The following is a 14,202-nucleotide window of genomic DNA, read 5'->3' as shown; positions in this document are numbered from 1 at the left end:
GCTTCGGATGCTGCCTTTCTAGGAAATCGTGTGGAGATAGATAGAAGCATAAGAGCTCAGTTGTGAGCGCGGATGCAGCCGAGCCCACTCTCGCTGTAGACGGAGCAATATATAGGCTCTGGCAGAAAGCATGCATCGGTTTCCACGGCTTTCTCCGCTGTCTCCTGTACAAAGTAAAGGATCTGAGGTGGGTGGAGCAGCTCCTGTGACGATGTTTAAGGTGGCGCCGTGTGATCCCTTGAAGGGATTCATGCTCACTGGCTGGGTACGACCTTAAACAGCAGAATTATGGAATAATATGAATTATGATTTTAGGACGTCCACAGACGTCCTTGGCACTGAACGTTACTTTTTTTTAGGACGTGCACAGACGTCCTTGGCACTGAATGTGTTAAGGTCCTTACACATCAAGAGCGATGCGAATATACGGCACGAAATTGCGATGCGAGTTTTGACCCACCTGTCAATCACAGCCACAGATGTGTACACGTCGGAAGCGAATTTCTGAAAAATCGACCGTGGTTCGAAAAAATAAACACCGCAATAACGCTCAGCGAAACTTTGCCGTTGGTATGCACGGTTGCATTGACTGATATAGGTTCGGAAAATATTGACGTGCGAATTAATCGCACGAAAAAAACGCTCCCGATGTGTAAGGACCTTTAAGCCCAATTTATGCTTTGTCTGCCGACACTTTTGAAACGGTCGCCGACAGAAATGAGGACTTGAGTCGACACTTTCAAGTGTCGGCGAGCAGCAGTGTCTGCTACCTGGTGAAATGTCTAGTGTCGCTGACTACGTCACGATGTGTCGCGCAAGTCTGATTGGCTATATAGACGGCACACGCTTGTTTTGGTTTTCACTCATTGAAATGAATGAACGTGTCTCCGCTATTTTTATCAGCCTGTCCTTGATGTTATGACTTCGTGAAAATCACAAAGAACATTGTGCATTTCCCAAAGCGAGAGGAGGTGAGTTGTGTGTCGTTTATATGCGGCTGCAGTCAAGTACGTTACATCTTGCCTCCGAGGTGGTTTCACTGTGCATTCCATTCCCACTCTTGCCTTGGCTGTCTGCTTATAGCGTTCGAGTGTCACGTGACCGTTGAACCGAGGTGAAAGTTCACTGGAGTATAAATGCAACACCATGAGCGACACTTTCTTTTTCGTCTGCGACCATGTGCTGAGCGACACTTTCTAATAAGTATAAATTTTGTTAGTTAAATTTTGTTCACACCAGGTGCTTAACAGAAGCAGAGCTGAAGCAGCGCTTAACAGAAGCTGAGTGTCGCGCTAAACCGCCTTGCCCCCACCCACAACTTGCATTGACTTCATGCCTCGCAGCTTCACGCTTGGAAAATAGAACAGAATCCTGAACGATCGCTTCAGCACAGCTTCAGCACGGCTTGAGCGTGGCTTGAGCGTGGCACATGTGCAGCTGGTGTGAACGGTCTCGCCTGTTAACAAGGACGCCGAAATGAAACTGCCTGGCTTCAGCGTGGCTTCGGCGTATGGGGTGAACGAGGTCTTAATTTACATAATATGCATGGGTGCTGCCCGCCCGCCTGGAATCTCCGAGAGGCGACCCCTGACAACCAAGCTCTCTGAGGCACGCGCCAGTTACGCTATTGCGGCAAATACAATATTCCTGGAATGCGAGTTTAACGAGCCAGTTACATTTCTTTGCATTCTTAGACATTACACTCGCGTGCTTTAACGACGGCTCCTGAACGCGTCATGTGCAGGAGGCAGACTGGAGAGGATGCAACTGCGATAGTGTTTGTCTGCTCTCAACTCAGTTAATCTCGCTTTAACCTTCATCACAGCGGCTCATTACCCGCTGTACACAACAGACGAGGAATCCCGCAACTTCCTTTTAAAAGCACAACAACCGAACTTTGTACCGAACTTTGTGAACTTCCAATAGACCTTATTCGCTAACCCCGGACAACGCCATATTGTTGACATACCGTCCTGCAGCTGACGACTGTAGTAACGGCCTTATTGTCATTTCTGTTCCATTACAAAATAGCGATAGTGATGACAGCAATAAAAACCCCACAGTTGTTGTTTGTATGCTGCCGTTAATGCCTGTAATAATAAACAAAAGAAAAAACGAGGTGAACAGACTTTGCTGTGAGGAGCTGTCAGAAAGTTTCACCTGTCTCTCTCCCAACTATCCACACATCTCCTGTGCTGCTGTTGCTCCCTTCACGTCTGTGGACGGTAGAGATAGAAACGAACCACGGGGACTTTATTGCTGTTATTACTACAGCCGTGCCTAACGCAGGTCACCATCCGAACACAATTGGAACGATACAGGTAACCTGGTATACCAGGTATACCCGGTATACCTGTAGGTATACCGCAGGTATACCTGGTATACCTGCAACCCTACATGGCATCGACTGAAGCTTCAAAGCATTACGGCAACACACCAGAAGTGTCTCTGTCGCGTCACGGAGGCACCTTCATTTGGGCGTCCTTGTTACCAGGGTTAACCATCACACTGTCTCGCGTCCTGCTGCAAGACTTTCCACGTCTGGTCTATTTTTGACGCGAGCCACGATCGGCCGCGTGCAGCCACGCATGAAGTCGGTACAAGTTGTGACCAGCGCGGAGCAAAAGAGAGCGCTCCTGGTGTGAACGGCCAGGCTCCTGCTCGACGCTTCCGTTAACGTGCGGAGACCTTTCTGGTGTGTCCTAAGCTTTAGGGTCAGCCCTACTCATAATCTGGTCAAATAATGCCAAAAAATATTGATAGAATTTAATTGAATCATTTAATACCTTGTAGTAGCGCAGTTAACCGTGAGTAAGTGTAGGAATTTAGCCAGGGGCAAGGGCAAAAGTGCCCCCAAGAAATCTCAGAATGACCCTAAATCCATCATGCAGGGGGCAAAAATGGCCCCCAAGATTTTGATAATTTTATTTTCATTAAATTAATTTAATTTCCATCTCTAACACACACAGCACCTGCAAGCAGGTTGCCAGAAGACAACGATGAAGAACACACTCACAGAAACAGCGCTGTTGTTCACACTACATTTTAGCAACTTTATGCATGAATTACTATTTTTTAAAGTGCCCCCAAATTTTTGTAAATGCCCCCAGTTTTTAGACAGTGGGCGCAAAATTTGCCCCCAAAATATATATTTTTAATTTCCTACACTGAAAAACAGCTTTCTTCTCATGTCAGTAAGGTGACATGAGAGCTTAGAGTAAGGTGATGTGAAAAAAAGATGATTTTGGAATTCAACTCTTCATAACTATCTGATGATGTCATCCATACAAATTTGATTTACAACTTTGTATTGTGTGTGTGTGTGTGTGTGTGTGTGTGTGTGTGTGTGTGTGTGTCAGATTCCTACAAAGTGCGTTTCTACGACGGTGTGGTTCTGACCGTGAAGCCCACCAAGGTCAAACCCTTCCAGGAAGTAAGGAATACTCCACTTCTATTGGTCCATATCTGACATGCTTACCCAATCACATACACAATGCTGTGTGTGTGTGTGTGTGTGTGTGTGTGTGTGTGTGTGTGTGTGTGTGTGTGTGTGTGTGTGTGTGTGTGTGGGGTGTGTGGTGTGGTGTGGTGTGCAGAAGGCTGGACCTGAGACGAGCCCGGCAGGAAGCGAGGGCTGCGAGGAGGGAGAGAGTGAAGAGGAGAGGAAAATAAAGACAGAATCGCCATCCTCCCCTCCAACAGCCAATCAGAATACCAACGACAGTAAGTCACATGACCTCTGATCCTTCTTTACGGCATAGAGCTAGAACAGAGAGATAAAGGATCACTGCTTTATGACATAGAGCTAGAACAGATAGACAAAGGACTTCTCAATAAATAGTTTTCAGCAAAGGAGCTGGATTTCTTTCATTTGGAAATGCTAATGAATCTCACTGTTGGTGAGGTAAACAAGCTAAAAGCCAATTGGTTGTTTCCCTGCTCCAGCAAATCAGAATCAGCCAACCACCACTGACTCCGTCCAGCCAGTCTCTCCTGACTCCGCCCACACAGGCAAAGGTAAATACAGGTGGATCAGTGGGAATAGACGCTCTTCACCATTCCTGATATTACGCATAACGGTAGTCTATGGAAACGTGCATAATACCGCATTTTCTTTTGCCGACTTCCTGAAAATTCGATTAAAAGTTGCGATACCTTTGGATGGAAACACAGCTTCTCTCTCTCTCTCAGATATCCTTTTGGAACGCCAAGCCCACCTGCCGACCACACACAAATTCAGCAGAGAACCACGTAAGCACACACACACACACACCATTTAAACTCCATACTGACACACACACACACACACACTCCATACAAACACACGCACACTGTACTTATTCATACCCGGTGCAGTTCAGATTCAGAAGGAAGTATACAACTCAATCTATCTCTCTCTCTCCAGTGTACAGGGTGATCAAGAACCAGCCTCCCCCCATTCTGTCTATTGAGTTGGACCACAACCTGTTTAAATGCCCGGCACCGGACTGTACCAAGTCCTTCAGGAAGGGCAGCCTGCTGCACTCACACATCAAGTACTACCACTCCGACTGCCGGCCCGAGGAGCCCGGCGGCGAGCAAGAGACGCCGCGGTAGGTTGACGGTTCCAATCCCACAGCAGAATGTCAAACTTCCCTCCACATGTTGGCCGGTTGCTAGTTCAATTCCCGCAGAACAGGAGGCACAGCATGTCACTGGTTCACTGCAATTCCGGGATGGAATTGCAGTTCCTTTTTTTTTTGAACGCAACATGCAAGATACCCGCTGAATAAGTGTCCAAATGTTCATGTCATTCTTTTTTTTTATAACCATATATTTATTGGTTTTGCATGTAATTACTGTACATGTATTCTCATCATACATCTAACATACATATTTTATAACCCCCCCCCCCAACCCTGTGGCAGTATAAAAAGAAAAAGTAAAAAGGACAATGCAAGAATTAAATAAAAGTAACACAAATAAATAAGTTGAATCAACTGTAGGTACAATCACAATTATATATACATACCGCACATATCATTTACAATAGCCTATCTCACATTCAAGTCACCCTTCCAATGCCTCTTCAATGTCACCATTTTTAACAAATTCCAGAAACATTTCCCAAATGCCATAAAATTCTGTCATTTTCTTCCTAATCATATAAGTAAGTTTCTCCAGAGCTAGACTAGATGTTAGATTTTTCAACCACTGACCTAGAGAGGGGCACCCAACATTCTTCCAACACAAAGCAATTGAACGTCTGGCCTGTAATAAGCACAAATCAACCATTTTCCTTTCTCTATTATTTAAAGAGCAATTGACAGGGTAGATCCTAATATACACAATTTAGGACACAGTGGCAGTGGTGTGGAGGTAATCCTGGAGACATAAGTTGTCACCGAGCTCCAGAATCGTTGAATCCCACTACACTCCCACAAGCAATGAAACAAAGTACCTTGATGATTACATTTATAACAAGTATCCGGAATGTTCGAATCAAATTTACTTAACTTTACTGGGGTGATGTAGGTTCTCATTATCCAATTTTATACCATGGTCTGAGTGAATACTCGATTCTGATTGGCTGCAAGGTGTCCATTAAAAAGTGATATTGTACAGTGATAATGGACACCTAGCTAAATGGTCTGTTCACCGTTCATATCAATGCGCCATAGTTTCATCAGTGTTATCAGGAGAGCAGTTTGAGCTCTATACCCCCGTTAAGGGTTAATATGACAATTTTGGATGTTGAGAAAAAAATTGACTCGGTCAAAGTAAGTATTTAAATCACCCCTGTGTGCTCAGTTTATCAAAAATAACTCTTATTTACAATTTTGATTTTCGTTTCGGAGATTTTTAACCTCGCGTCACCAGGCTCTTCTCGGCGACAAAGAGGATATTTCCCTCGCCTCGTGCACGAGCGGGGGCGAGCCCTTTGAGAGAGAGAGAGAGCGAGAGAGAGAGCGAGAGAGAGAGCGAGAGAGAGAGCGAGAGAGAGAGAGAGAGAGAGAGAGAGAGAGAGAGAGAGAGAGAGAGAGAGAGAGAGAGAGAGAGATGCATGCATGCAGTGCGAGCCCCCGCTGCACTTTTCACTTCCTGAAACTATTCGCTCTTAAATGTTAATATACTTGGCCAATACGTATCTACCATACAAAATAAAGCAAGCAGCCAAACGGTAATGTCTTCATTTAATGTAGAACGCAAAACATCGTTAAACCTGCATTCCTGTGATGAAGTTAACGTTTGAGTCGGCTTTAAAACGGAGATTGGTGGAGGTGGGAGGGACTATTTTATTTCGTGGAAGACTGATTTACAGTATGAATAACAGACATTTAGCCATTTAGATTGCTTTATTTATTACACATGGAAATATAAATGACTGGTCTTATTGTTTTGTTGGCAAGTGACCATGGTATAAGCGGGTTAATGCACTTCGAGGTGTACATTATCACTTTTTAAGGGACTTCGCGGAGGCAAACCATCCTCGGCTTCGCCTCGGACGGTTCACGCCTCCGCGTCGTCCCTTAAAAAGTGATAATGTACACCTCGTCGTACATTAACCCTTAGATATTGTATCAATCTCAATCGAGTATTGATTGTTTGCGTTTGTGCTTTTGAGCATATTAACACATTCACTGCCAGACGTTTTTTTTTTACTGTAGTTAGCTTCTGCCAGAGGGTTTTTTTGAGGATTCTGGCTCATCTTTCAAGACCCGAGGATTCTTTTCTGCTAAGATTTTGTGAACACAATATCTCAAAAGAACTAATAGAATGTGTGCTTTCTCTGTCTAAAAGAGTTAGTTTGTAGAGTTAGTAGTTATGTAAGCATTAGCAGTTGAATACAGTATGGTTTCAGCGTCAGAAAAATTATTCAGAGATAAACGGCTTTTTGTGAAATTCGATAGAACAGTCACTTTAACCATTCATTTTTGGCATCAGTAAGAGTCAGACATCTAAACAATAGTTTTGAACAGTAATTTCCTCCATAACAGCAGGAAACCCCCATCTGCTTCCAACTCCTCCCTCCGTGTGTGTTCTCCTCCTGCCTCCCTGGCTCTCCAGCGGGCGTGTCACAACGAAGTTGCTGCTGCCTGGCTGCTGCCTGTTTGCGCGGCCGCTGTTTGAGGAAGTCTGGGTGGACTCGCTCGTTTCGTGGAGTTTTGGTTGAGAGCTTTGATGCGATTCTGGTCATATTTATGCTGCGTGTTTCAAAGTGTGCATCCAATCTATTCTTGGAACCCCCCACCGTTGCCACTGCTGTGCATCAGCGCGAAAGTGAAAGCGTTTTCGCCATCAATTTTACAGTATGAGAACGGCTTCCTCGCGCTTTTCCCTCCAGTTTTGGGTCGCCTCTTTCTACTGTGGAGAGACATGTCGACACTCAGTGGGTCGGTAAAATAGATTATACACATTCAATACCTCCAATTCTGGTGTAGGAGACGTAAAAGGGTTAGATCAACGTCCCACCGTCAAAAAAAAAAATCGATTCTGAAAACGTGTTAACACGTTAATTGCCAAGAACGAGTTGAGTCGTCAAACACAATCCAGCTGTTCACTGCCAACGACGAGTTGAGTCGTCAAAAAAATGATTTTTTTTTTTTTGACCGTGGGATGTGCATCTAACCCTTTTACGTCTCCTATACAATTATTGGAGGTATTGAATGTGTATAATCTATTTTACCGACCCACTAAGTGTTGACAGTGCTCCCCCAGACGAGCGAAATCAAAGAAAAAACTGCCGCGGGAGCAAGCCATTCAAGGAAATGGCGAGGCGATTTTACAGTAATCCATTCCAGACTTGTCTTGCCCGAGAGCGGCCGCGCAGGCAGCAGCACACAGAGAGCGGAGAGCGATTTGCAAAATAGATTATAGGTGAAACACACTTTGAAACACCTCAGAAAGGCCAGAATCAACATCTGCCCATCGCCCACGCATTCCCCGGCCCATCTTGACTCGCACAAGGAGCGTCCGCACGCAGGCAAGCAGGCAGGCAGGCACGCAGGCAGGCAGGCAGGCAGCAGCAACGCGCTTCTGACACGCCCGCTGTAGAGCCAGGAGGAAGGAGGAGAAGACACACGGAGGGAGGAGTTTGAATGAGAGGGGTGTTTCCTGTTGTTATGGAGGAAATTACTGTTCAAAACTATTGTTTAGAATGTCTGACGGTCTTACTGATGCCAAAAATGAATGGTTAAAGTGACTGTTCTATCGAATTTCACAAAAAGCCATTTATCTCTGAATAAATTTCCAGACGCTGAAACCATGCTGTACTCAACGGCTAATATCTACATAACTACTAACTCTACAAACTAACTCTTTTAGACAGAGAAAGCACACATTCTATTAGTACTTTTCTGAACTTTGTGTTCACAAAGTCCAACCAGAAAATTATGCTCGGCTCTTGTAAAATGAGCCAGAATCCTCAAAAAAAGGCCTGGCAGAAGCTACCTACAGTAAAAAAAAAACGGCTGGCAGTCAATGTGTTAACACGTCGTTGGCAGTCAACAGCTGGATTCTGAAAACGTGTTAACACGTCCTTGGCAGTGAACGTGTTAAACTGTTCATGTCATTCTGGCCAATACTCCACTTCTGTTATAACATTTCAGTCTGGAATATGGAATAGCTTTCAATAATCTTTATGACTAAAAGGCTAAAAGTAATCTCATGTGTAAGAAATGAATGACTGTTCTACAGTCATTTCTTATGGCCCAGGAGCGTTCTTACGTCGTTTCACGGTACGTGAAACGACACGACGAATACGTCAAATCCAGAAGCACCTAAACACTGTTTGAACGCAATTGAATTAAACGCCACAGAAGAAGGAAGACACACCAAAACAACACAAGGGTCATAGAAATCCGCGTTCACAGAATGGAACGTTTTGTGGAGAGGAAACATTACCGGGGGTCGCTCCAGAACAGACAGAACAAACCACAACAATATTGAAGCGTCCAGCTGCTCTCCCGTTACCGTCGTCAAAAAAGTGCAGATCAGTATCCTAATGACTTTTATGACTCAGGCGATAAGCTGTTTTGCAAATTCTGTCAACATCAAGCCAACGAGGTAAGCTTGCCAATGTAACGTTACGTAGCCGCGACAAAGTCCTTTATAGTTGCGCGTTGCGGCTAAACGTTACATAACACTGACAAAACTGTTAACTTGTAAACAAGCAACTTACATTGCGTGGGATGACAAGCAAGATGCGGTGAGGAAGAGGGGATGACTCCTTGTCATGTTCCAATAATCCATTAGATGACCGAACGTAATCATTATGGTAAACAAAACTCGCATTCAATAACGTTAAGGCGCTGACAGGGTTCTTTCCCGTACTTACTGGGAAAGTGAAACCCACTCCGCTGTCTGTCAGACAGTGGGGCTATTATATCTTTCAACAGTAACTACAACTTCTTACAACATAAATAAACAAACGGAAACAATTATAAAACAAATGATTGGTCTTTACTGAACGATCTCAGTCATTACAGCATTGCAGTAGTAACAGGCTTGCTGTCTAATCTTAACGTTTTATTCTTCTTCTACTGAACATGTAGGTATTTGACGTTGACTAAAGAAATACTGCCGCCGCCTAGTGGTCACTTTATATAGGATTCCAAATTAGTGCTTAAATCAAACACATCAATAGCAAATGCTACATAAAACAAATACAACAGGGGGAGGGGTTGGTGGGAGTATTAGGCTACTCCACACATGCGCTCTGTTTACAAACTTGTGTACAATAAAGATTTAAAGTGAGGGGATATGCCTTTGCCCTGTCAAACAGCTGGAATACAGACATCTGAGAAGGAGGCGCACCCCACACTGAAAATCACTGCTCTAGAGTAAAACCTTCTTGTGTGGATTGCCTAGATCTTATTAAATAGTGGACATTCATTCATTCCCACTTATTAGACACTATTTCTGATGGTAAAATTAGCGTAAAAAGCAGAATTCAGAAAAATTCAAAGGGAAAAAAACTGAATTTGGGATTTGTTGCTTTTTTTTCTCCGTTGTACCGTATTCGTACCGAACCGTGACCCCAAAACCGAGGTACGTACCGAACCCTGACTTTTGTGTACCGTGACACCCCTAATTTGTATCACTATTATATCAGGAGATGAACAAGAAATGACCAATCGCAACGGGAGAGAGGGTTAAAAATAGGGAGACTCGCGCGAAAATCAGGAGGGTTGGCACAGGTGTAATCTCCAATGTGTGGCCCTTCGCTTACTTGATGTAAGTCATATGGCCCTCAGGAAGTAAAATGTTGCCCACCCCTGTGCTAGAGGAGACCAAATGCTTCCTACTCTGATTGGTTGTTGTAGGAGGAAGCGGTCGTCTTCCGAGGGGCAGGACCTCCTGTCAGAGAGGAGGAAGGAGAACCAGAACAGCAACACCTATCACCATGACAACGCAGAGCACAGCGCCATGAGAACAGGTGGGAAGGCTGCATCTCACACGCGCACACACACACACACACACACACACGCGCGCGCGCGCGCGCTCACACACACACACACACACACGCGCGCGCGCTCACACACACACACACACGCGCGCGCGCTCACACACACACACACACACACACGCGCGCGCGCGCGCTCGCACACACACACGCGCGCGCTCACACACACACATACGCACTGTGTTTGACTTTGGCTCCTTAATACAGTATGCCAGACCTCAGGGATCATAGAAAGAAGATAAAGAAGTGAAAAGCAACAGTTGTTCAGGGTTCAACTTGACAGTTTTTCCTCCACTGGCCCACTTGGCCTGTAGATCAGTGTTTTACTGTATATTATCACTGGCCTGGCAGCAGAAAAGAAAGAAAATAACTTTTTCTTCCATCATTTTCCCTTTAGATTTAGTTGTTCTCCTTTAAGTTTGATCTAATGTTGATATATTACTACACAAATATGCAAAATATAAAATGAAGCCCCGAACGCACTGGAAACGTCTGACGCTGGCGTTTTGAAGTCCACCTATTGTTTTAAAAGGCCCAGGAGCGTTATGAGGGGCGTCAAACTCTCTCTCTGCGTGTGTGTGTGTGTGTGTGTGTGTGTGTGTGTGTGTGTGTGTGTGTGTGCGTGTGCTTCAGAGTCACTCACAATGTTGATTGAGGCCATGTGGATGAAGCCTTTGCAGTAGAAAGTGACGACATGTGAGATTACACTGTTTGGATCTCTCCTGTAATTACCACCCACCGCCATAGGTGTCACCCAAGAGATGATCACTTTAAACTCAAAACTTAAAAACAAAAATCACAAGTGACCCTAATCATCTTCGGTAATATTAAATTGTGTATGGTGTAAAAAAAACAATTCAGGCGACCCTATTTGAATTCCAGGTGACCCCACTTAGGGTCGCGACCCTAAGTTTAGGAACCACTGGTGTAAGGACCTTTAGGCTTAAATGGTCTCACTTGTAGGCTAAACTGCTGTTGGGACCAGTGTTTCTAGACACTGCTGAAACAGCGTTGACTAGGGCTGCACGATAAATCGATTTTGAATCGTAATTCGAATTAAATAGTTAATACGATGTAAAAAAAAAAGAAAATCGTCAAATCGACTTTCACCTCAACTGGGGTTCAATTACGGTATGGCAGCTCTCATGTCTCCGGGCTGCTGCTTCCTCGTCCCTCCTCTCCGCTGTAAAGTCTCTCTGAAGGCCGTGGCTACTAAAGACAGCAGCGCGACAAACTTATCTCAACACCTCCAAAATAGCACACAGTGTGCAAGCAGCGTGTCTGCACAAGATAACGAGACACACACACACACACACACACGCACACTTTTCACAAACACAGACGTTATCACCAGATGGTGAAAAGTTGCCTTTAGGACACGTAACAACAAAACAACACGTGGGGCCTCCGAGTAGCTTACAGCTTCTGCCTGACTCACCCTGTCTGTCTGAATTTCCTCCTACTGCTACCGCAGTTACCCGCATACCCGTGTCAAGAGACTGCAGATTAGCAAACAACAGACAGGAAGTTAGGCATAGCAGCGCAAGTTAAGACAGGAAGTTGGTAGAGCTGCAACTATCGATTCTTTTAGTAATCGAGTATTCTACCGAATAATCCATCGATTAATCGAGTAATCGGATAAGAACCCTTTTTTGTGTTTTCAAAGGCTTATCGTAAATATACACCAAAAAATAAGATAAATCTCTTCAAATAAACAACTACATTAGTTTCTTTCTTAGAAAAAACAACATTTTTATTTTTTAATTGCATAGAACTGGCAGTGGCACCATTCATCTTTTCAACCTGACGTTTGAGTTCTTCCAGTGTACAGCAACCGTTAAATAATATGAATGAATGGCTTACTAGCTAGTTTACATCCTTCATTTACCTTACAGCTGCATGACACACACACTCTTTCTCTCTCACACACACTCACTCTCTCTTTCTCTCTCACACACCAACAGGCTAGTGTGATCACACACACACACACACACACACAAAACGCTGTTAAATTAGCCGCTAACGTTAATAGGTTGAGCTTTGTATTTCTCACAGAAAACGGTCCAAACTTCTCAGAGAGAGCGGTCGGTATTCACTAAAGCCTTCATATCTCAGGCTCTGTAGTACATAGAAACATAAAATAAAAAGCATTTGAGAGCTTAACCCTTTGGCTTTTCGTATTATATTTGCTCTAATGTTAATTAAAAAAAAAAGATCTTTAACCCAAAAAAATAAAAATAAAAAGATTCTAATGCATTTTAAGAAATGTTACTAAAGATTACGGCAAATGTAACCCTTCCAAATAAAAAGCCACGGGTTTAAGCTGTCAAATGCTTTTTATTTCATGTTGATAGCTACTATACAGGCTGAGGAAATACGTTCTGTTAAACCCTTGACAATTACTGCAGCAACGTTAGCGTTAACGTTAACGCTAACGTTAACGATCTCTGTTTTGCAGTCGTTGTGAAGACAGTGAAAAGCCCCGTTATCTAACAACTACAACGGCAGTGAAACAACTTATCCAGCTAACGCTAGCTAATTAAATAACGTTACCTGATGTTGTAGTCGATGCCTCTCTCAACGTTACAGCTGAGGAGGTGCTGCTAACGTTACCTGCGGTGCGCTGCCTGCTTCATTCACCCTCAGCCTATCTAGTAATACGTTACATTCTTCAGCATTTAGCTACTGTAAATATATCTTATGTTTGACCATGCTTCCTCAAGTTTGAGGTGTTTCCCTGGCCAGCTTTGCAATTCACATCACAAATGTTGCAACCAGTGTTGTCTGAGTCTATCTTGGGAAAGTGTAGCCACATTTTCGGGTGGACCCGTTTGTTTATGTTTTCAGGTAGAGTGACGTACTGACGTAAGTAACGCGCTCTCGCGTGTTGCCTTAAGGTTCCGTCGGAATTTCTATTTTACCCACTCTCTTCTATTACTCAGATGCGTGTCGAGGCGAATCATTTTGGCCTCGATCAATTTAATTATTCGAGTTATTCGAGGTACTCGAGGAATCGTGACAGCTCTAGAAGTTGGGTTGTTCTGCCTTCAGAGTAAAAGCATAAATTGTGTCACTTATGAGAAAAAAATATTTTTGAGCTGTGCAGGTCAACAAATGGCTAGAGAAGTATAATAGTATAAAAAAATCGAATCGCAAGCGAATTTTTAGGGGGGAAATGTGAGATTGAACTTTTAGGCCAAATGGAACAGCCCTAGCGTGGACAGAGCGAGAGAAGCACACAAACACTGCTGCCTACAATATGTCTATAATCATTCAGTCATTTATTATAGGATAATAACGGCTGTGTAGGTGTTTTCCCCCCAGACCATGTAAGGATTGTCTTCTTTACGGGAAACACTGAAGTCTGAGTAATCACACTAGTAGTTTGGGTGGCTGAGACAAGAAGATTATGACATCTTCGACAGGTAAAACGCGCTCTGGCCTGCATAAACTTTTACTGGCCCGCCTCGGGCCATCGGCTACGTCCATCTGCCTGCCTGTCTAACACATCTGTCTGTCGTCTGCCTGAAAGTAGAAGTGAAGACGGAAGGAGGCCGAGAGAAAGGAGGGCGGGACAGGAAGGAGAGGAGGAGGAACTTCCTGAGAGTTAAACTGAAGAAGAAGAAAAGGAAGAAGAAGAAAATTCAGTCAGGTGAGAGTAAAGGATAGAACATGTTGAATCTGACCAAACATCTCGAACAAGGACAGACATCCATGGCACCAAACAAACATCTGTGTTTGTCTGTGTTTGTTGTAGA

General features: G+C 44.1%; 1 protein-coding gene across 1 annotated transcript in view; it reads left to right on the top strand.

The window, feature by feature from the left end:
* Window positions 1–14,202, top strand: part of LOC310794484 (PHD finger protein 20-like) — a gene marked incomplete at its 3' end in the record, with an annotated part of 40,932 nt that overhangs the window by 8,130 nt on the left and 18,600 nt on the right. Inside the window, exons 5-11 of the mRNA XM_083656466.1 lie at window positions 3,360–3,433; window positions 3,597–3,723; window positions 3,946–4,017; window positions 4,192–4,251; window positions 4,406–4,592; window positions 10,305–10,417; window positions 13,980–14,096. Of these exons, the coding sequence (XP_083512592.1) occupies window positions 3,360–3,433; window positions 3,597–3,723; window positions 3,946–4,017; window positions 4,192–4,251; window positions 4,406–4,592; window positions 10,305–10,417; window positions 13,980–14,096 (750 nt within the window). The remainder of the gene's footprint in view (window positions 1–3,359; window positions 3,434–3,596; window positions 3,724–3,945; window positions 4,018–4,191; window positions 4,252–4,405; window positions 4,593–10,304; window positions 10,418–13,979; window positions 14,097–14,202) is intronic.

The sequence above is a fragment of the Poromitra crassiceps genome (genome assembly GCF_964638095.1).
Source record: "Poromitra crassiceps genome assembly, chromosome: 20".
Taxonomy (NCBI): domain Eukaryota; kingdom Metazoa; phylum Chordata; class Actinopteri; order Beryciformes; family Melamphaidae; genus Poromitra; species Poromitra crassiceps.
This window is presented reverse-complemented; position numbering and strand designations above follow the sequence as displayed.